Consider the following 24,548-nt stretch of genomic DNA (forward strand, 5'->3'; position numbering starts at 1 on the left):
CTGATCATAATTAAAAGAACGCTCTCAGAATTGCTGTCAGCCGATTCCTTGTTCCAGATATTACTGATATAATTGCAAAGAAAAAGGAAAAGAAGAGCTAGAGAAGATAAATTGTCTGCTCAAACCATATTGAATGATGAGTTTTTAACGCTGGTAACATTGTCCCATACAACTGAGTGTCTCCGCTCACCGCACATAAACACTTCCCAGTGAGGGGAATATCAGTGGGGAAGGTGAAGAAGGCGGAGACAGGCCGAACGGGTGAGAGAGATGTAGGGAAAGAGGAGTGGGGGTTTGCACTCTGGTCAACCTAACGAAGTCGTCTCATGCACTTTGCGCTGTGAAGTGCAGGGCGCATGCACCCTGAGAGACCCTGCTCTATATAATACTAATCAGAGAGAAAAATGGAAGGGATCCAGTACTCTAAAAAATGGAGCTATCAGCCAAAGAAAGAAAGGGGCCATGAAGGGCATGAAAATGAAAGACTCCCTAGGCTTCGAATGCTCAAATATTGGTGTCAGAAAAGAACAAGAACTGACCAAGAGAGGTCGGTTAGAATAGAAGAAAGTGAGGAGCCTGGCATAAGTAAGCGGAAGCAATGCCAGGACTCAGCTTCGGGTCCCATGGTTGCCAACCCATGCTCCCAATTTCAGAGCCCCTGGGGCCCCTTTTAGTTGCCTCTTACAACAAGCAAGGGATACTGTGAGTGTTGTTCTACCACCTCGCCCCACACAGGGATGATATTTTTTCCATGAGATCGTGGTGTATATTGTTTTGTACAGGAGTCACAGCCTCCTAAAATGTATTTGCATGAAGTTCTCGCAGCTGTTTATGTCGAGGAGATGGCTTCGAAACATAAAGTAGATTGGTATGATTGTGTGGATGTTTCCGTCATCATAGTCTCTATCATCGCTGTCTTCTGACTCACCATTTTTTGAATCGTTGGTTTCCCATATTGCTTTATCATCTAATCCAATCCATCGAGTGCACTTGAAATTCCAGTTTTCTTGAAACTTTGCTCGCCAAATTGTGGCGTGAAAAGTCCCCAGGCTCAAATTATCCACTCATACATGGTTTCAGTAGACAGCTAAGCATCTTGGCATATCAAAATAAACCAGAATCTGACCAGCATTTATCTGTAATACTGGTGTTCTTCCTGCTGTCAAGACACAAACTAATGAAATGCTATTGCTTTGTTCATGTATTTTTCCAGCAAACACTGGCACAGTGACGTACTATGCATCCATAAACTAAGGTTGTTTCTTGTATAAAGCTCACGGTCCAATCTCTGCTTACAGTAAACTCATTTCCACTAATTGCTTTACTCTCTGTGATTTCACATGCCTTTATTTCTGGCATTTCATGAGACACATTGTTACCATCCTGGTTTCTTGCACCTACTCCAATACTTTCCTTATCATTCAGAATGCTGACCTGATTTTGGCCTATAGAAAGATTTGACATTCTTTTTCACAACCATTAGTTTTTATTTTGCCAATTTCTTATATTTGATTCATGGCTGGTGGCTCCCACACCATTATAATTAGCTAACATAAGTGCATTTAATTTAAAACCTGAAGAAAAACTTCTGTGTTTATTACTGGTAGCACACTTGGTAACACACAACTTATTTGATTGAAGGTTACTTTCCAAATGACCATTAGCAACCATGGTAACTGATAAGTTTATTAACAACGATAGCAGTGGAAGGAATGGCGTCAAGTCAGCGGCTAGGAATGCGGCATGGGACAGGGGAGTGAGCTTGTTTTACTATCAAGTGTTTCCTGAGCAGCTTGTTATATCATAATACATCAATGAAAGTCTACTGTCACGCACATAGTACAGCAACACCATTAGAGTACTATCACTACATTTTGCGGTAATTAATGCGGGCTACACGGGCCATTGAAATATCTGAATTATCAGCAGGTTTTCCTTTCAAACGATGTCTAGTAAAAGTTACTAAATAGTAGACCTACAAAACAAAATAAAGGGACTACAGACCTAATATATTTAATTTATAAGAATCCAATATGCCAGGTCATAAAGATTTTTTTTGACTCTTCAAAAAAACAAATGGGCGTAGTTTTTATATGCAATGGGTTCTTATTTGTGAATAAATATGGCAATACAGTAAAACCTTGCTAATTCGAAGTCATTGGGACGTAAAAATCGGACTTAGAATTATGTGATTTTGAATTAAAATCGGACTTAGAATTATGTGATTTTGAATTAACCGCCAACTCTTAATTCAGAAATGCCAACCCTTGCTGCATCAAAAAATATTCTAAGACCTGTACTGCATGCAATTAACCTTTATTCAAAGTTTAAACCTTCGAAATGCCATGGAAAAAAAACTATTTCCAAAATGTATCCAACAAGGTGCATTTACAGTATTCAGATTCACAATACAGTATTCACTTGGATAACATAACTTCACGCAACAAAAGAAAACAAAAGCATGATTCAAAGACGAGGAGAAATCTAAGCTGGCTCCACTGAGCAAGTCCTTTATTCATTGAATTACTGAGCTGAATGCATTTTAGTCCTGTTCTTGCACAGAAAGTATCCAATGCCCTTTTCTTTTAATGCTATTTATTCGAGGCATCGATGTAAGAAGATCTTTTACCCCTACTTTGTACCATATGTTGTGAACCTGTGTGTATTTGGAAATGGCAGAAAGTGTAAAGTATTGAATGTGAGGAAAGGAACATTAAGGACAACACAAACACCCAGTCCCCTGGATCCACACATAAAGTTTACGATAGAATCCGAGAACAACAATTCCCTTAATTATCTCGATTTAACTATTACTCGCAGTCAGAATAAAACCATTTCTCTTAATATTTACAGGAAGCCCACTCACACAATAAACACAATCCACCAAACTTCTCTACACCCAGGGACACAGAAGAAGACAGCTTACAATAGTATGATTTTCAGAGCTCTTAATGTTCCTTTATCCCATAAGAATTTTAGAAAGGAAATCAACACCATTTATGCAATAGCCGAAGGTAATGGTTTCAGTAAAGCTTTCGTGAATAAAATTCTCAATAAATTTAGAAATAAACCCAAGACCACCTTAGAAAAACAATCTCCCCATAAAGAGAAGTTCACCACATTTACCTTTAATAATAATAATATATATCCTATTTCAAACATCTTTAAAAAGCACAAGTTAAAAGTAGCTTTCAAGACCGTTCACACAAATACAAAAAAGTTTTTTAATTCTCATACTGTCAACAGCAAAAAATTTTCTAACTCTGGAATATACAAATTAAAATGCCAATCATGTCTTTCAACGTATATTGGACAAACAGGCCGCAGTTTCAATGTAAGATACTCTGAACAGCTTAATGCCCTAAAGTATAATCGCTACTCAGCCATGAGCGAACATTGTAGAGAGGAAAATCATAAATACACAACAATTGATCAAGACTTAAAGATCCTGCATTACAAACAGAAAGGTCCCTTACTTAATATACTAGAGAATATATATATAGATATCGACCAATATAACAATCCCGTCTATAACTTAAATGAAATCAACGAAAAGAAAAATATTTTATTGGAAACCTTTGTCCCGCTCATCTGCGAACAGTTCATTAATTAAAAAAGAGTTGCACTACCGACATTCTAGAACAAGACCCGCCCTTCCATCAACACCCTCCTTCCACGAATCACAACGTCCCTCCCTCCCCTCCCCCTCCATTACCCCTCCCAACCACATCGACACAGATACACAGTAAGCCACACACAGGCTTAGTTGTCAATGTGACTTGAGACCGACAAGGTCATCTCCATTCGAGACAACAACTTTTAGTTACAAGTAAGTCATATGAGTTTTCTTTTCGTACATCATTTTAACTTGTTTCTTCATCCACTCATATATTCCTTTTTTCTCATTACAGATGTTATACACGTTTTATTCGCAGTATTGACGGTCTCACTACACTCCTCAGCATAGTGTTTTTATTTAACAGTCAGCAAGATCTATTAGACGAGAGGACTTTGTACCTCAACGTGTTTTTAACTCACCAATCATGATCACTGTCACTTCACATCATTACGATTTTTAATTTGTTTGTATATTATGTAATCATTGTTTTTTACTACTGAAGATGGCCTTGAGATTAGGCTGAAACATGTATAGACTTTGCTTCATCTAACAGATGACTTGACTTGTATTGATAGGAGGATTTTATAAATAATTTCTTTTGTAAAATGATAACAGTCAATACGGAATGAGATTCATAACTTGCAATGGTAACGCCATCCAGGCTAGTAAGAAAGCAAACCTATATTGTAATTTGAAGATAAAGGTTGCCAAATTAGGTAAAGATTTATGTTTTTTAAGAAAATGCTTAACTAATGACGTCACACCTAATTTCTTAAAATTTACTAAGAAAACTCATAGAGACACGGCTAAAACCCGCGCGACTCAACGAAAAACGGATAAAATTTGGATAAGAGAGGAAATTAAATTCCTTCAAAAGAAAAAAGCTCTTCTTAACAATAATCTTTACGACACTCATTTAGAAGTTTCGACCTTATTATGTCCTCTCGAATGGACTTCTTTTCAGGCTCACGTCACCAATAGACTCGATAAGGTTTTATGGAAAAAACAAAGCACTCTTGACAAGAAGTGGAATAACTTAAGAAAAGCTACCCACAATACCACAAACACGCAGAATCAAGCGGAATTGAACGTTTTTCACCCGCCGGTAGTGAACCTCAGTCAAGTTGACCTTGATCCTAAGGACCTCAAGATATTAAATAAGGGACCAAAACACAACTGGGACACGTCCTTCAACCACGACGATTTAATCATTACGTTGGCTGAATCTGAATTAGCGGTTAATAGGTTACCTACAGATGTTCAAAATGAGGTTAGATATGAAGTTAAGCGAAAGTTACTTTCATCTTTTGATCAGAAACATACCGGTTCTGGCAAACCCAATAAAGAACAAGTCACCAACATACGCAATCTCAAAAAGAAAATTAAAGATAACGATTTAATAGTAACTAAAGCAGATGAAGGTAATGCTACTGTAGTTATGGAGAAAAGTGACTACGTAAATAAAGCACAATTCTTCTTTACTAACAATAACTTTAACGCAGTAAAAAAAGACCCTACTAATAGAATACAAAGAGAGCTGAAAGCTTTAATTAAAAACTTTTTATTTTTGTTTAATGACGTAGAAAAATCATCTTTCTATGTATAATATTCTTAATTTCTTTTATGTGTTTGTGGGCGTTTCGGCCCAAATGTTAGTAATCTTAACAAATTTGATATGTATGTTTAGGACCTTTGGGTCCCCTCCTATGGTGTTGTAAAGGTATAAATGTTTGTATTTTAATTATAATAAAGAAGCACTGGCAGGTCACTTTTCAAGGGCCTGTCGCTTTTACCCTCGCTGGTTCACGGGCTGCGCCCAGTGCTCTAAATACTACACGCGAACCCGCTCAGGCTATAAAAGCCGCCGGGTGTTGGAGCTCTGGGACAGTCATGAGCCAGGGAGGGTAGAGGCATTTGTTTCTACATTCGGCCCTGTTTTCATCTCCTCGTAAGATGTGTATTGTTTAATGTAACACCTTGTGTAAAAATTGGGTTAAATGAAGGAGTTATATCATGTTCATAATCATGCTTTCACGTCTCTGCACAATATTTAAAATGAAATTTACCGTTGGTCTTTATAGCTATTGTTGAAAGTGAAGGAGAATTTCCTGTTGTATATGTTTATCAGGAACTCAAGGGAGACTTCATTAGCTAGTCGGAACATAGAAAAAATGATGAACTCTTCTCAGAAGAACTCTTAAGGTTTCACTTTACTTTTTCCTGCCTGCTGGCTCTTCGGAATTGTATGCGCGTGTGTTTTGTATTCAGGAATCATTCAAGACGAATATTTTCACACTGCAAGATTTGTGGTTAAGACTATTTTTAATATGTATAACTTTCCCTGTTTTTATCTCCTTGTAAGATGTATATTGTTTAATTTCCTGTTGTGTATGTTTATCAGGAACTCAAAACGAGACTTCATTAGTTAGTCGGAACATTGAAAGTATGATGAACTCTTCTCAGAAGAACTCTTAAGGTTTCACCTTACTTTTTCCTGCCTGCTGGCTCTTTAGAAGTGTGTGCGCGTGCGTCTTTTATTCAAGAATCTTTCAAATTCAAATATTTTCGCACTGCAAGTTATGTGCTTAAGCTTATTTTTAATATGTACAACTTTTGCTCTCTCAACGGTGCATGTGTTTCTACATTCGTCCCTGTTTTTATCTCCTCGTGAGATATATTATTTAATGTAACACCTTGTGTTAAAAAATGGGTTAAATGAAAGGAGTTACATCACGTTCAAGATCATGCTTTCACGTCTTTGAAAAATGAAATTTACCGTTGGTCTTTATAGCTATTGTTGAGAGTAAAGGAGAATTTCCTGTTGTGTATGTTTATCAGGAACTCAAGGGAGACTTCATTATTTAATCGGAACATAGAAAAATGATGAACTCTTCTCAGAAGATCCCTTAAGGTTTCACTTTACTTTGTCCTGCCTGCTGGCTCTTCAGAAATGTGTGCGCGTGTGTTTTATACTCAGGAATCATTCAAGAAGAATATTTTCGCACTGCAAGATGTGTGGTTAAGGTTATTTTTTAACATGTATAACTTTTGCTTTCTCAACGATTCATTTGTTTTTATATTCATCCATGTTTTTATCTCCTTGCAAGATTTGTATTGTTTAATGTAACACCTTGTGTAATATGAATGCCTACACACTGGCCTATTTTCCCATTTTTTGGCTGATGATGACGCCAACACAGCGTCGAAACTAGTCCCAAGTGCAAATACATGTTATAAATAAACCTATAACATTTTTGTATTGAAAAGGTGGAACCTTTCTAGTTTTTCCTATCTTCCATTCTCAGTTCAATACGGACCAAAAATGAAACTCTTATGTTTAAAAAATCAAAACTGATCATCATGAACCTCAAGTTACCTACGGCGAAAGCGTTACCGAAGATTCACAAGGCGGATGTCCCCGTAAGGCCCGTTATTAACCTCAGAAGTAGTCCGACATACAAAATATCCCAATTTATTCACAATTTTCTTAAAACACATTATTTCTTTCAAGCTAACACGTCAGTTAAAAATTCCCTGGAATTCTGCAATAGATTAAAAAATCTCACGTTACCGAAACATTACACCCTTCACTCCTTTGACATAGTAAATATGTACGCGAATGTACCCGTCAATAAAACCATCGAAATAGTAAAAAACAATCTTTCCACATTCAGTAAATTGACTATAGGGGAAATAGAAGAGTTTATTCAGATTCTCAAGTTTACATTAAATAATGGCTTCTTTACTTTTAATAACATCATATACCAACAGAAGGGGCTTCCTATGGGGTCACCGGCCTCGGGAATCCTCGCTGATATTTACGTAGATTTCCTCGAATACACTCACATTATAGGTAAAATTAATGGGATCAAACATTGGACTCGGTATGTGGATGATACTTTTATTATCCTGGATTCTCACATTATTGACAGATACACTGTTCTCGAATTACTTAATAACCTGGATCCACACATAAAGTTTACGATAGAATCCGAGAACAACAATTCCCTTAATTATCTCGATTTAACTATTACTCGCAGTCAGAATAAAACCATTTCTCTTAATATTTACAGGAAGCCCACTCACACAATAAACACAATCCACCAAACTTCTCTACACCCAGGGACACAGAAGAAGACAGCTTACAATAGTATGATTTTCAGAGCTCTTAATGTTCCTTTATCCCGTAAGAATTTTAGAAAGGAAATCAACACCATTTATGCTATAGCCGAAGGTAATGGTTTCAGTAAAGCTTTCGTGAATAAAATTCTCAATAAATTTAGAAATAAACCCAAGACCACCTTAGAAAAACAATCTTCCCATAAAGAGAAGTTCACCACATTTACCTTTAATAATAATAATATATATCCTATTTCAAACATCTTTAAAAAGCACAAGTTAAAAGTAGCTTTCAAGACCGTTCACACAAATACAAAAAAGTTTTTTAATTCTCATACTGTCAACAGCAAAAAAATTTCTAACTCTGGAATATACAAATTAAAATGCCAATCATGTCTTTCAACGTATATTGGACAAACAGGCCACAGTTTCAATGTAAGATACTCTGAACAGCTTAATGCCCTAAAGTATAATCGCTACTCAGCCATGAGCGAACATTGTAGAGAGAAAAATCATAAATACACAACAATTGATCAAGACTTAAAGATCCTGCATTACGAACAGAAAGGTCCCTTACTTAATATACTAGAGAATATATATATAGATATCGACCAATATAACAATCCCGTCTATAACTTAAATGAAATCAACGAAAAGAAAAATATTTTATTGGAAACCTTTGTCCCGCTCATCTGCGAACAGTTCATTAATTAAAAAAGAGTTTCACTACCGACATTCTAGAACAAGACCCGCCCTTCCATCAACACCCTCCTTCCGCGAATCACAACGTCCCTCCCTCCCCTCCCCCTCCATTACCCCTCCCAACCACATCGACACAGATACACAGTAAGCCACACACAGGCTTAGTTGTCAATGTGACTTGAGACCGACAAGGTCATCTCCATTCGAGACAACAACTTTTAGTTACAAGTAAGTCATATGAGTTTTCTTTTCGTACATCATTTTAACTTGTTTCTTCATCCACTCATATATTGCTTTTTTCTCATTACAGATGTTATACACGTTTTATTCGCAGTATTGACGGTCTCACTACACTCCTCAGCATAGTGTTTTTATTTAACAGTCAGCAAGATCTATTAGATGAGAGGACTTTGTACCTCAACGTGTTTTTAACTCACCAATCATGATCACTGTCACTTCACATCATTTCGATTTTTAATTTGTTTGTATATTATGTAATCATTGTTTTTTACTACTGAAGATGGCCTTGAGATTAGGCTGAAACATGTATAGACTTTGCTTCATCTAACAGATGACTTGACTTGTATTGATAGGAGGATTTTATAAATAATTTCTTTTGTAAAGTTTAAATTACTCTGGAAAAAAAAAAAATTTTAAATATAAAGGCAGTTTGAATTAAAAATCTGAATTTCGGTAATGGGACCGACATTCTTCGAATTATGAATTATCCGTATTTCGAATTAAACAATTTAAATAACATGCAAAACAGTACCTCATGTTTCCGGGAATAAGAGCTTCTTCAAATTAGGCGGGACTTTGAATTAACCGATTTCGAATTATCGAGGTACTACTCTATTAATCATGTAGCTTCAGGTATGGGGTGCATTTTGATTGAATGCCACTTCAGTTGTATGTGTGTCAGTTTTAACCTTCTATTCTACTGTATCAGGTAGCAATTTGAACTCAGCTTTGTCAGTTAAAGACTGATATGTGACAGATATTTTTTATACTCTGACATTATACAACTGAAGTGTTGAATGTGGGTCATAGAGCAGGCCTAATTTGGAGTTTGACATCTGAAATAAACTAAAAATAGCATTACAGTACTACATTTTGCAGTAATTAATGCGTTTTATATGGACCTTAGAAATTCCTGAATTATCAACAGGTTTTCCATAATATGAAGATACAGTTGGAATTCAAGAGGACAAATTGGGGGAAATTTATAAGCACATTTAATTTATAAGTGCACAGTGACGTACCGTGAGTCACCATTTGCTGAATCGTTGGTTTCCCATGTTGCTTTATCATCTAATCCGATCCATCCAGTGCACTTGAAATCCCAGTTTTCTTGAAACTTCGTTTGACAATTTTTCCACAGTTCTGTGGTAGTCTGAATTATTCTTTTGTAATAGGCCTGAGAGAAGCGATCAAAACAATGAAAGAGGGTCACAAGAGAAAATGAAGCACAAATAAAATATTACAGAGTAATTCATTATAAGTCATTATAAAATGCAAGAAGACTGACAGTCTGAGATTAAAAGAAAAAGAGAACACATGGAAGGAAATTACAGTAAAACCTTGTTAATTCGAAGTTGTTGGGATGCAAAAATCGGACTTCGAATTACTTGCTTTTGAATTAACCGCCAACACATACTTCGGAAATGCCAGCCCTTGCGGCGTCACACTATACAGTATTCTAAGACCCGTTACTGCATGCAATTAACTTTGATTCACAGTTTAAAGCTCTCAAATGCCATGGAAAAAACTATTTCCAAAATGTATCCAAGAAGGTGCATTATGTACAGTATTCAAATAAAGCATTCAGATAACTCACCGGCAAACATAACCTCACGCAATGAAACTAAAAGAAAGAAAACATGATTCAAAGACGAGGAGAAATGTATGCTGGCTCCTCTGTGCAAGAACTTTATTCATTGGATTACTGTACTGTATGCATTTTAGATGCCTTTTGCTTGCACGGAATGTACCCGATGCCGTTAAAACATCGCGGCTTATCGAACTTTCCTATGACGAGGGGAGAAAGTCTCTCACCTCCGTCCACGTTACAACAACGGTACAGTGACAATACTTGTACAATTTTCCGCCTTGGCACTTCTAAGGCCCATTAATGCATACGATCATCTTGATTATCAGTTTAAACTTTTCAAATGCCATGGAAAACACTATTTCAGAAATTTATCCAACAAGGTGCATTTACATTATTCAAATAATGCTTTTGTGGAAAACAATGACAAACATAACCTCACGCAACGAAAGGAAAAAAAATACAATTCAAAGATGAGAAAAAATTATGCTGGTTCCCCTGTGCAAATTATCTTTTGGATTACTGTACTGTCTGCATTTTTAGATGCCTCGTACTGGCATGGAAAGTGCCTGACACCCTTAAAACATCGTGGCTTTTCGAACTTTCCTATGACAGTGGAAGGAAGTCTCTCGCTTCCGTGTGCAGTGTGCACTGCATAGCAACACAGTACATTTCCGGGCTCGCAATGCTCTCCTTTTAAACTATAAGTCCATTTGGCCTCGGCATTTAAAAAAAATAAAACAAACAAACAATGGAGTTTCATCAGCATTGACAATATAGTTTGGTGCATACGAATTGATTATAGGCTGTAAGCCAAGCTTTTTCGACAACTGTCGGCATCGCCAGTTTTCATGGATTCTACCTCTCCGCACACTGTCTCCTACGTGATATTGTGGCGTCCTAAAAACGCCCAATACAAAATAATTACGATTCTGCTCGAACACAGCAGATATGAAGCACACTGTAGACGTGACGAAGTAGGTGAAAGTGCGCAAAGTTACCCCTTCACGTTCCAGAAGACGCGTTCTTTCATGACGCAGAGAAATTTTGAATTTAAATTACTCTGTAAAATACTACTTTTTTTCCAAAATGTAAAGGCAGTTTCGAATTAAAAGTCTGAATTTCGCTATCGGAACCAACATTATTCTTCGAATTATGAATTAAACAATTTAAATAACATGCAAAACTGAACCTCATGTTTCCGGGAATGAGAGCTGCTTCGAATTAGACGAGATTTTGAATTAACCGATTTCGAATTATTGAGGTTCTACTGTACAGGGTAATTTAATAGAATTGTCCACCTGAGGGTGCGAACTAACAAACAACTTACATAGTTCTACAGAAATGTTAAGGTTATAGCTGCAAACAATTTTGAGACCCTTCTGCTGATGGAAGCTTTCAATACCCCAACATTGTCTCTGACCATTACCGTATATGAAACGACCCTATGGCATCAAATCTTATTGCAATCATTACCTGCAATATAGAAAAAAGAGGCTTGTTTCTGTTTGTTATGTATTCTAACCTCTAGCCAATTTCATCGACAACCTTACTGATTTTACAAGTAATCAGTCTCATTGTTGATCCGTTTTGAATTTCGTATAAGTCTTGAAAATCACAAATATTTATTCAAACAATCCACCTATTCAATACATGCAATGTTCTTATAGTTAAGACTTAATCCTTATTATAATCATCTAATTGGGACATGTTTCGTCCACTTGTTGGGCATCATCAGCCAACATCATACCTCATAGTCAATAATCAGGATCCTGATTATGTTTAAAAAAATTACTTAGTTTCTATATTGTACAGGCTTAAAAGTCTATTTGACAAGTTCTCGTTTTGATTGTAAAAAAGCAGCACTAGATTATAAAACACCTAAGAATAACTCCTTAGGTGTAATAATGGCACAACTGATTATGAGATCATTTAATTTAAAATAAAAATAATGGCAGATACGACAATTGAAATGATTAAATAATAATAATAATTATTAATGATATCGTCAACACACCGTTTTCTAAACAATCATAATCAGAGACATACTCCCAAAGGAGGACAATTATAAGGGACAGCAAATATCAACATATTGCATTACCAATGACATAAAAAAGTTTTAAGAAGACATAAGTGTTTTATTCATAACTATAAGGCAGGTCCGAACCTCCGCAGAGGTGTTCCTGAGCCGGAGTTTACATGCGGTAGGGTGGCCAGTTCCTTTCCGCTCCTCCATTCCCTTACTTACCACCAACAGCGTGTGGCAACCCATCCAACTCCTGACCACGCCCAATGTTGCTTAACTTCGGAGATCTCACGGGATCCGGTGTTTCAACATGGCTACGGCCGTTGGCTGATAACTATAAAGTAGGTCACAAAGTTTTTAACCAGATTTTCTATTTAGAAGTTAATGAAAATTTAACTATTTCCAGAAATTTTCATATATTAAAATTCAAGCTAGAACAAAGTTTTAGACATTTGACAATCAGACTAAGAAGAACCTAACAAGATTGTCAACATATTTTAATTTTTAATTAAATGATCTCATAATCAGTTGTGCCATTATTACACCTAAGCAGTTATTCTTAGATGTTTTCTAATCTATTTTTAAACAATCAAAACAAGAACTCATCAAATAGACTTTTAAGCCTCTACAATATAGAAACTAAGTAATATTTTTAAACGCAATCAGGATCCTGATTATTGACTATGAGGTGTGATGCTGGCTGATGATGCCCAGCAAGTGGGCGAAACATGTCCCAATTAGATGGTTATAATAAGGATTAAGCCCTAACTATAAGAACATTACATGTATTGAATAGGTGGATTGTTTGAATAAATATTTGTGATTTTTAAAACCTTACTGATGCCAGTTTTCAACAGTATATACCTCTTCAGAAATTGTTCCTTGGATAAATTTTGAAAATAGTTCCTCCTAATAGGTCCATTTTTGTCAAAAACACCATTTAACATAACCAAATAAAGCAACTCTGCAACCAGCACATGATTTACACCGGCCGTTTTGCTCTAAGGTTCGAGTTAACAGTTTAACCCAGGTGAAAGGTGTGGTTAACTTAATTCCAACCTTAACCTAGAGTTAAAACTGACCTTTCTTGATGAACCAGAATGAATAATCAAATTCAGAATTAAAACTGTGTAATCCAGCGTTAAAGTTTAATCCACATTGATGAAACCGGGCCTTAAAATTGTTAGCAGTTAAAGTGGTCATTTAACAAATAACATTATTACTATTGGTTAATGCCACTTTTTTCTCTTTCTGCAGGTATGCTGACATAAGCGCAGCAGCTGAAGACATTCACAACTTTCTTCAACAGAATCTAGAACTTTTTGGACTAACTGAGGAAGTTGATTCAACACGCTGGATGGACTATGTGGATTATGTGGACAGTATTGTGAGTGAATCAGTCTTGCGAACCGTTGGTTGCAGGTTTGTATTTTCATTAAGTACTCCTAAACAAGTTTAGCCACATACAGTAGAAGTGAGAACTCCTTTCTAATGACAGATATTTTCTGTCCCATAAAAATTCGTATATTAAACTGTGTATTATCATTCGGTTACAGCGAGAACCATATCACTGATGCATTCATTATTATGAGCAATTAAGCATGCCTTTTCATTTCTATAATCAATATTTATGCAGTCCAGCAATTACAATGAATGCGAACGATCATCTTCAGTATAGTTTTCATGCTATGTGCACTAGCGAGTTCTCTCACCATCATTCAAACTCGAAGGGAATGTCAGAGCCGATTAGCAATTCTCGACTGTTGTTCTGCAAACACAATTTGAAAATGAAAGAGAACATGTTTCCGTAATAAATGCGTAAATAAACCTGGCCGATAGTAGTAGTTAACTCATTAGAAATAAAGGCTGAAGTAAACGATGGAATAATTTTGTATTATGTACTGAAATGAAGTAAGAATGTGATACATCTCAAAATATGGCGCACTGGGCTGAATAGCTCAGACCTTGAGGTGCTGGCCTTCTGACCCCAACTTGGCTCAGTGCGGTGGTATTTGAAGGTGCTCTCAATGACAAATCTGTGAAAAGTACACTGAAAAAAAAAAACCTTCAATACCTTAGAGAAGCTGTGAAGAATCCCCTACTTAAGGCAAAATTAAGTGCTTTTAGAAGTATTTTGCCAGATGTTGAACCTTTCCTCAGAAGATTTCAAAGTCAAAAACGTATGGTGCCAATGACTGATTTGTCTTCAAATTTGAAAACGGTTTTGAATATTGACCTGGACTAATTGGGATTTGTTATATTTGCCTACATTAGAAACACAAGTTAATTACTTTTGATCTCAAGAGTGCTTTAAATCCATATGAAGGTATTAGATTTCTGTGGTAAAATAATTTAATTTTCATATTTGAATTAATTAATTAATTAATTAATTAGTTAGTTGTACTTTGTTCCTTGGAAATGATAAGATATATGTTAGGTCTACATGTTACCTTTAAACTATTTGTTTATATATATATATATATAAAGTGCCCGTGAATGTAATTGTTTTTCCATAAATAATTGAAAAAAGGAAGTGGAAATGGTGGAAGCTGGAATTTCCCTTTTTTTTGTTCCTTGTAAAACATGCTGTTCGGTGAATTAACTTGCCACTCAGTTTTCATGAGTCAGGAAAATTTATCTTAGTAGGTCAGGGAAAGTCAGGGAAACTTGAGAGAACATTTCTGTGAACACTATGAATTGTTTTAATGAGGAAATCCCTAACGAGGTTTCACTGTATTTTCTCACATCTGGTTAAATTTAGGGAAGGCTATTCCCAAATAAATTTATAGTGAAAAGGTTTTATCAATACTCTACTGGCGCTTGAAATATATTTTTATGATGCATATAAGGTTAAGTTAGGTTAGATAATGCTGTTTGAATAAGAAAACTGAAACGTTTGCCACAGAAGCCACTGGAATGGTACATCTACACTTTTTCAGAATGAAATTGAATATACACGTTCATGTTGTCTTGGAATTAGTAAAATAACTAATGAGTACTGTAGTATGGAAGTTGCAAAAATACAAGTTTTGAACAAACTGTTTGCTGTTTCATACTGATTGTAATGTGTGTGCCCCCCACTACCACCTAACTTTTTACGAAAAATCGGATATAACGGCAATCCACTATAGCAAGTAAATCTTTTGCCGTTATGATTTCTCGCTATAATGGACTTCTACTGTATTTTGATGTTGACATGGACACATTACACATACAATATCTTCACTTTATAAATTTTTGTAAAATATTTTACATACCGCTAATATCAAGCTACACTTATGCTACTGACACATCAATTAATTCATTCATTGCATAGTTTACTCAGTCAATTGTGGCAACCCGTAATTGTGGGAAGTCATTAATTCATTCAGTAAATAAATATATATACTGTATACGAAGGTTGGGGCAAAAGTCATGGCAACTAATTTTTTTTTTTTTCTTTCTTGAAGATACCAGTCCGGTTGGAAAATGTGACATATGCAGACAAAAGGACAAGGTATTAACTACATGTGTGGACAATGAATAGCACTGAAATATTGTAACACACTAATTTATTACGGTAGTATACGGGGCAATATGGCCTTCCTGGTGCAAAAGAATGACAACACAGTACACATAAAGTTGACGTGACAAACCTGGGCCTAAAGACCCTCAAAGTAGTCCCCTGCTACTGACACCACACTCTGCTAACGATGTGGGAGGTGCTGAATACCATCTGCCTCAGCATTTTCAGTACCATGTATGAATCGGGTCACCTCACACAGCATCAGCAATGTCCTCTCGTGTTGCAAACCACCTACCATGTAGTGGTTCCTTAATCTTTTGAATGAGATCAAAATCACAGGGTGAAATGTCGGGAGAGTACGGTGGGTGTTCCAATTCTTCCCATCCCCAACGTCGCAGTAGCTGCCCTACACACTCTGCTTTATGTGATTTTGCATTGTTGTGCAGGATTATTGCACTGTCCACAAGATCCAGACGTTTCTCCCCAACGCCATGTCGTACCTGTCGCACCAGGAAGTCCCTGTAGTACTGTGCGGTCACTGTTCTGCCATGTGGAACAAAGTGGCAAACAATGACACCCCTGATGTCATACGTAACGATCACCATCAGTTTGACTGGGGAAGGATTCTGACGGACCTTCTGCCTCCTTGGTGATCCAGCATGTCGCCACTCCGTGGACTGACGTTTCAGTTCTTGTTCGTATGCCCTGGCCCAAAATTCATCAATGGCGATTATTCGTGACAAGAATTGATCGCCGTCCTGTTGCCAGAGTGCAAGGTGGTCGGAGCATATTGCATAGCGCACCCACCTTTCAACTTCCCTCAGTATATGTGGTACCCACTGCGATGCGATTTTGTGCAGTTGCAGCTCATTACGCAATATCCTGTGGATGGTGTGTTTCTCAATGCCACTTACCCTCTCTAACTTCAGTAGCATCCATCGTGTGTCTTCATCCAGGAGCTGCTCGATGATGGCACGTGCCACGTCGGTCCGCACACTGACAGGTCATCCCGAACGTTGGTCATCACTGGTTGACACACGTCCTTGCTGAAACTTTCCTACCCACTGTGCTACTGTACAGTATGGAAGGGCATTATTCCCAAGGGCTTCCACTAATTCGCTGTGACATTCCATCGCATTTCTCCCTCGGAGAACAGCTATTTCGATGTAAGCGTGCTGCTCTCAACACGGGTTACTTCTATCTCGCATGACACTCACCAACTGACTGATTTCACGGCCTTCGCTGCACTACTACCAGCTATCACAGAGCCATCTGTTGTTCTACATACACACTATGCCTGCAGAACTTCCACACGACACACATACATTTGTGATCTGTTCACATATCTACAAGGGAAAAAAAGTAGTTGCCATGACTTTTGCCCCAATCTTTGTATATAATGTGATCTTTCATTCAGCAGCCCTAAAGATGTTTTTCTGATGTTTCTTATTTTCACAGCTGACATGTCTGAATCGCTGCGAGGTAAAATCTATAGTATTTTTCTTCTATGTACATAGATCTTATGTGATAAAAACCATATCTTCATCTCTGTTGTTTCAGTCTAAGCTACATTGCAGAGAATATGGATCCTGACAATAACTTGGCTCCATTATTTGAGGCCCAGTTAGAACTAAGGGAACCAGTTCTTGTGTTTGTTCCATCTTTGGATCCTGAAGATCCAGATGACTTTTTGAGTTTGATCGAAGGGCTAATTTCAGACATCATAAAAATGGCCAGCCTTGTGCCAAGGGTGTCACGCACAAAGAACTCTTCCAATTATGAGGTGAGTTCTAGCGTTCCTCTATTACTTTTCCACCTCCCAGCTGATTAGTTTGTGGCATTGACTTAAGTATGCTATGTGGTAGATCAAAAGATCAGTGTAATTGTAGTATAATACCATATTTATTCAAACGACAATAACTAAATTACAAAATTTGCACATTATAAGTAGAACTGTTGAATTATAGCAATAATTTTTTTACATTTGTAGCAAAAATATTGAAATAGCATTAATTGGCTATAACTAGAGTTCATGATTTATAGCATTTAAAAATCAGACATTTAGCATTTTGATGTTCAAATTTAACATTTTGTAGCATCTATACTTCTCAAATTTAGCGGTTTGTAGTTAATTAGATAAAAATAGGAATAATTTGTGTAATTGCACACAACAGTTAGCCAACGGCCGTAGCCGTGTTGAAACACCGGATCCCATGAGATCTCTGAAGTTAAGCAACATTGGGCGTGGTCAGGAGATGGATGGGTTGCCACGCGCTGTTGGTGGGGGGTAAGGGAATGGAGGAGCGGAAAGGAACTGGCCACCCTACCGCACGTAAACTCCGGCTCAGGAACACCTCTGCGGAGGTTCGGACCTGCCTTCGGGCAGAATAACCCTTACCTACACAACAGTTGGGAGTAAAATCATACTGTTTAATCACAAATTGCTCATCATGCAGTTTTGCATACACTATGGAACATAAAACAAACATCAGCATAAGATTGCAAGTAGTATTAACACACATACAAATACGCATATTTCCAAATTTACAAACACAATTTCAAAGTTAAAAATACTATTCTGAGCATATTAATTTATCACAGTACAGCAGACCTACAAGGAAGAGGAATTTCAATGATGATTGAAGTACAACACGCCAATTGTTTGAATGGTATCCTTCTTCCTTCGAACCGCCTATCAGTTGCAATAATGTTGTACTTGCTAAAAAAACCTCTCTACATCAACACTGTTCGTAGGGGCCCAAATGCACTGCAGTGCTGCCGAGGCAAAGGGAGGAAACTTTAACCTAAGTGCTATCAACATATGAAGAGTGTCAGTGTTTTTTTTTTTTTTTTATGATCTGCAGCATCTGTTGGTGATATGCCACGCAGCCCTCGACAAACTGATCAACAGTGACACTTCTAAAACATGGCAACTTATGCTTCAGAGACACAATTGATTTGGGTTGCAGAGCACTGTTTTGCCCTGCAACTGCAGGATTGAATAAAGTGCCCACTTCTTTTAAAAAGACATTGGTATCACTAACGCTCATGTGCTTCGAAAGTTTAGTTATGCATTTAAGTATACACTGCTTAAATTGCATCTTAATTTCCTCTTTCTTTGTATTGTTTCTGCAACTCTCCAGTAGGTCACTTGTTTCCAGTGGAAACCATCCATCAGCACACCTCTTCAATTCTCCACAAATGGTAAGATCACCCCACAGCTTACGAGCATATGGGTAACATGATCCCTCCAGTACTGTGAGTGTTGCATTAATTTTCACAGATATCTGTGAAACAAACTTTCTCTGAACTTTCAGCAATGGAAGCATATCCTGATCTCAAGCTGTATCCTACACTGAATGGCCACTGCTATTTAGAGAATTCTCATCAAGAGAGCTAAAGAACTCTACCACGGGTGTGAAGTACTTGTCAAGATACTGGACTGAGCGAAACCAAGAGTTCCATCTGGTGATGACAGGAGCTGGGAACAACAGTGCATTCGAATCAGGGAAATTATCTTGGAAAAAATTTAGATAGGAGTTCTTCAACTCCCTGCAGTGGAGAAAAGCTATCTTAAGTTTTGAAACCAAATTGTTCAACTGTGAGAGTTCCTTGAGATTAACATCCCCCATATGATGTAACTTACGTGCAAAGTACTGGAAGTGAAGAAGATGGTCTCCAATTATTGTATGTAATGCCTGGAAACATGTACCCATGTATCTGGCAGAGTCTGACACTAAACCCAGCACATTTTCATAATCAATATTATAGTCTTCAAGAGCATTAATGATGGCTCGGCTGCATGATGTCCCGTTGGCAGCATCCAAACATGAAAGGCTTGCCAAATAAACTTGTTGTTCTGCAGTTGGCATTATTGTCCTGAATAGAACAGCAAAGACACATCTGCCTCGGTTGTCCAACGTCTCATCTATGATTACTACAATGGGCTTCCCATCCAATGCAGCATTCACTTCCGCCCTTGCAGAATCTCCGCAACGTAGAACATAATATCTGCTAAGGATACTGACTTGAGGCAGATCTTCTGATCCTGTGACATACCTTTGGGGCCAATCAAATTTCGTGAAACATGCTAATAATAATAATAATAATAAAATTTAGAGGTAAGGACAAATACTTAAACATTTGGTGTAGTGCTGGCCTAGTGAATCACTGAATGAGTTTTAAAGCTTTTTCCTATATACTTCCATTTATATACATGAAAACAAGCAATTATTTTACATCCTAGATGGTTTACTAAATTGTAACATTTTAAAATAACGTCCATCCATGTTTGTTTGGTTAAATCGTCATATTAGGAAACGTGCATCTACGTGATTTTTGGTCGAAAGTTTACCTAACCTAAAATTCAACAAGGTCGTATAGCAACCGTAATACTTCAAAACAACCATCCACCTGGTTCATAGTTTGGTGGGGTTGAGGGAGATGAGGAATATAGGCTAGTTTATGAATATTTCACAGTGAGGTAGGCTATACCACTCAAGATGGTGTAAATTTATTTTAAAATTATGTCTGAAATCGACACTTACTTTTCAAGGTAGTCTCGCAAAGCAGGATGGTCCAGCTTGTGGATGGGGATATTAGTCTGCAGATTCCTTACTTGCACAACTCACAAATAAAAATCTTTCGATGTTTTTTAGAGTCCAGCACACTCAATGTGTGCCCACATTGCACACTTAGTACACTTTGGCCATGTCTCCCTTGGTTTAGAGTTACTGAATAATCATTACAATAGAGACATGGTACATCATTGTCATCATCAGCATCAATGTCCACATCTTCATCACTGTCAGCACCTAAAGAAAGCTTCTTTCTTGCCTGTTGAGCAGTGCATATTGATACTAACCTTCTTCTTCTTCTTCTCTGCAGCCTTATTTTTTATTTCATTTACGTATGGACTGCTAGTCAGGATTTCAGACCCTTCATATTTCCGTTTTCTTGAGACACAACCAGTTCTTGATGCAGAAGGAATTGGAGATATCTGATCTGGTCTGATATATGAGGACAGTGAACAGTCAGGAGATGTAGGCCTACTCTCAATTGGATAAGACCTAGAGGATGAGGGTGTTACACATGAGGAACTGGAGGGGATTATAGAGTCTTGAGGAGGTGAGAAGGATGCTGTTGCAACCTCCTCCAGTGATTCACCGCTTGTCTTATTTTGGGCTTCCTGATGTTGCTCGCATTGCATAGACCTTTCAGTAACTGCTGCTGTGCAGAAGACATGATCTGGAAACACACCACGATCTAAAGACCAGATGCCAGTTTTGGCAAACCTTCTGGTAGCATTGTGAATTGAAGCTGCTTTCCCATAGGCTATTGAAAACAAACCAGCCATTTGGTACTGGGTAACAACTCTTTCTGGGTGTGCTTTGAGCCATTTGGATACTTTCTGATTATGATATGTCCACAGTGGTCCAAAGAATGCAGCATCCAGAGGCTGAAACTGATGGGTCCAATGAGGAGGAAACGAGAGCATGATGATACCATTGTCCTTAGCATATGTTAGCACATCAACATGCTTATGACTAGCATGCCCATCGAGAAGGAGAAGCCCCTTCTGGTCTTTTGGTGAATTGACATGTTGTTGGAAGTATTTCAAACACTGAAGGAACAGTTCTCGTGTCATCCAGCCTGTTTCGTTTGTAAGAGCCAATGTTCCTGTAGGTGCTCCATCAAAAAGTTCGATTTCGAACTTCTTTCTTTCAAATATTATTGCAGGTGGAATAAAAATGCCAGCAGAGCTCGTACAGAATATCACTGTCACAATCTACCCTTAATTCCATAGTCCCCCAGTATGGCGAACATCTTTTCCCTCTGTACTCTGTCATATGCTTTCTCTAGATCTACGAAACATAAACACAACTCTCTATTCCTATCGTAACATTTTTCGATTACCTGGCGCATACTGAAAATCTGATCCTGACAGCTCCTCTGTGATCTGAAACCACACTGGTTTTCAACCAACTTTCTCTCAACCACTGATCCCACCCTTATAAGATGTCAGTGAATGCTTTGCCTGATATATTAATCAGTGAGATACCTCGATTGTTGTTGCAATTTTTCCTGTTCTCTTGCTTATAGATAGGTGCATTTCATGCTTTTTTCCAATCTGAAGGTACCTTACCAACACTCCATGCTAATTTTACTACTTTATGAAGCTATTTCATCCCTGCCTTGCCACTATACGTTAACGTAAGAAATTTCATCTTTTGTCCATATTGAACTGAGAATTACAATGAATAAACTTTTAATGTCCACCTATAATAATAATAAGAAGAAGAAGAAGAAGGAGAAGAAGGAGAAGAAGAAGAAGACGAAGAAGAAGAAGAAGAAGAAGAAAAAGAAGAAGAATATTATTTGATTGAATAGGTGGACATTAAAAGTTTATTCATTGTGATTCCCACTATACTTCACCATTTCAGGTCTTATTTCATCTATTCCTGCTGCTTTATGACAATGGAGTTTATTTGCCATCCTTTCCACTTCCTCAAGCATAATTTCACCAACAACCATTTTCTTCCTCCCCATGAGCTTGGTCGTCCGCGACACCACCAGGAAAGTGGTCCACCTGTCCAGTGATTCCCTGGGATCTATTATGAGTTCACGTGAATTGCCCAAAACATTGTTCATTTGCTTTTTCCCCTCTCTTCCTAAGATTCTTTATTACTGTCCAGAAAGGTTTCTCTGCTGCTTGACCTAGGCTTTCTAGGCTATTACCAAAATCTTCCTGTGACTTCTTTTTGGATTCAACAACTATTTGTTTTGCTCTGTTTCTTTCATTTACATACAATTCCCTGTCTGCATCAGCCCTTGTTTGGAGCCATTTCTGATAAGCCTTCTTTTTTGCGTTTACAAGCTGCTCTCACTTCATCATTCCACCAAGATGTTCAAGTTTTCCTATCTTTACACACAGTTGTTCCTGTTTCTACTACAGCATCCCTGTATGCCACCCATTCTCTTTCTATATCCTGAACCTGGTTACTGTCCACTGTTCGAAACTTCTCACTAATCATATCCATGTATTTCTGTCTAGTTTCCTTGTCCTGGAGATTTTCTACCCTTATTCATTTGCAGACAGATTTCACTTTCTCTATCCTAGGCCTGGAGATACTTAGTTCAATACAGATCAGATAGTGGTCTGTATCATCGAAAAATCTTCATAAAACCCATATACTCTTAACAGACTTCTTGAATTTGAAGTTGGTTAAGATATAGTCTATTATGGATCTGGTACCCCTAGCCTCCCATATGTAGCAGTTTATAGCCTTATGCTTGAAGAATGTATTCATAACTGCTAAACCCATACTAGCACAGAACTCCAGCAAACGCTTCAAATTTCCATTAGCTTCCATATCTTCCCCACATCTACCAATCACCTTTTCATATCGTTCAGTTCTATTTCCAACTCTCGCATTGAAATCGCCCATTAGCACTATCCTATCCTTGCTGTTGACCCTGACTATGATGTCACTCAATGCTTCATAAAACTTGTCAACTTCATCCTCATCTGCACCCTCACATGTTGAATACACTGAGACAGTTCTCATCCTAATTCCTCCAACTGCCAAATCTACCCATATTGTTCGCTCATTTACATGCCTAACAGAAACTATGTTGCATGCAATGGTATTCCTGATGAACAGCCCAATCCCACACTCTGCCTTTCCCTTTTTAACACCCGTCAAGTACACTTTATTATCTCCTATCTCTTCCTCAATATCTCCCCTTATACGATTAGCATTTACTCCTATCACCTTGAAATACATCCTCTTTGTTGACCCAGCCAGTTCTCCTTTCTTTCTTCCATAAGCCCCATTAATATTGATAGCTCCCCATCAAATTCCATTTCATTCACCAAGTTGTTTCCAAGGAGTCCCTCACCTGTCAAATGGGAGTGGGACTCTGTTACTCCCAGAGGTCCGAGGCTTGCTTAAAATGTTTTGAACTTGGTAAATTCATGAAGCAGAATGTTACCCTACTTACACATAGTCCAAGTGAGAATCTCTCCTCTAACAGGTTAGGGACCACCGCTGGATTGTATAGTCCTAGCCGCCCGAGCACAAGGATGGCCATGACTCAGAATATGTCCGAGATGTCCACTCCCGTTCCATAGCAACTGGTATCCCGACTCTCAGGACCACTTACTAGGCCACTCAGCCATTGCCCATGGTTCACGAATTAGGACGTGACTACAGTAACCCACACCATGAACCTAAGAGTGACCTTGATTATTTTCAGTTGTTCATGACTGATGGTTATTGATGGAAATTATGCGTGAACTTAACCAGTATGCCTATGTAAATATTCAGAAGATTATCCCGCTAAATGATCTAAATGGTCGTTCACACTTCATTTATTGTCATCCATAGAGGAGAAGGAAAGACTGCAGTTTTCAGCGACCAAGAAGTGAAGGGACAACATTGTGAGATAGTGTTTCTCTTTAATGCATGTACAAGAAAGCCTGGATTACATCTTGGTGAGTGATTTGAGAAGTTCCACACAAAGCACAATTAGTGATGAAAATGTGACTGCCTGAGATAATTTCAGGGTTAAATATGCTGAATATTGCATCTGAGTATTGTATTGTACTTGTATTATATTTATTTTGTATTTGTTTTATTTAAAAGTCATCTCTATACAGGCCATGAAGGCCCTTGGTGGGGTGGAAGGTAAAGACTTCCACTATCCGTAACCTCGGCACTTGATGGGGTACAGTGGTTAGCTCTAC

General features: G+C 37.7%; 1 protein-coding gene across 1 annotated transcript in view; it reads left to right on the forward strand.

Annotated features, from left to right (window-relative positions):
- Dhc93AB (Dynein heavy chain at 93AB) overlaps positions 1–24,548 on the forward strand; it is a 780,004-nt gene that overhangs the window by 358,819 nt on the left and 396,637 nt on the right. The window contains exons 17-18 of the mRNA XM_068228295.1: positions 13,552–13,716; positions 17,360–17,582. Of these exons, the coding sequence (XP_068084396.1) occupies positions 13,552–13,716; positions 17,360–17,582 (388 nt within the window). The remainder of the gene's footprint in view (positions 1–13,551; positions 13,717–17,359; positions 17,583–24,548) is intronic.

This window comes from Anabrus simplex, chromosome 6 (assembly GCF_040414725.1).
Source record: "Anabrus simplex isolate iqAnaSimp1 chromosome 6, ASM4041472v1, whole genome shotgun sequence".
NCBI lineage: Eukaryota > Metazoa > Arthropoda > Insecta > Orthoptera > Tettigoniidae > Anabrus > Anabrus simplex.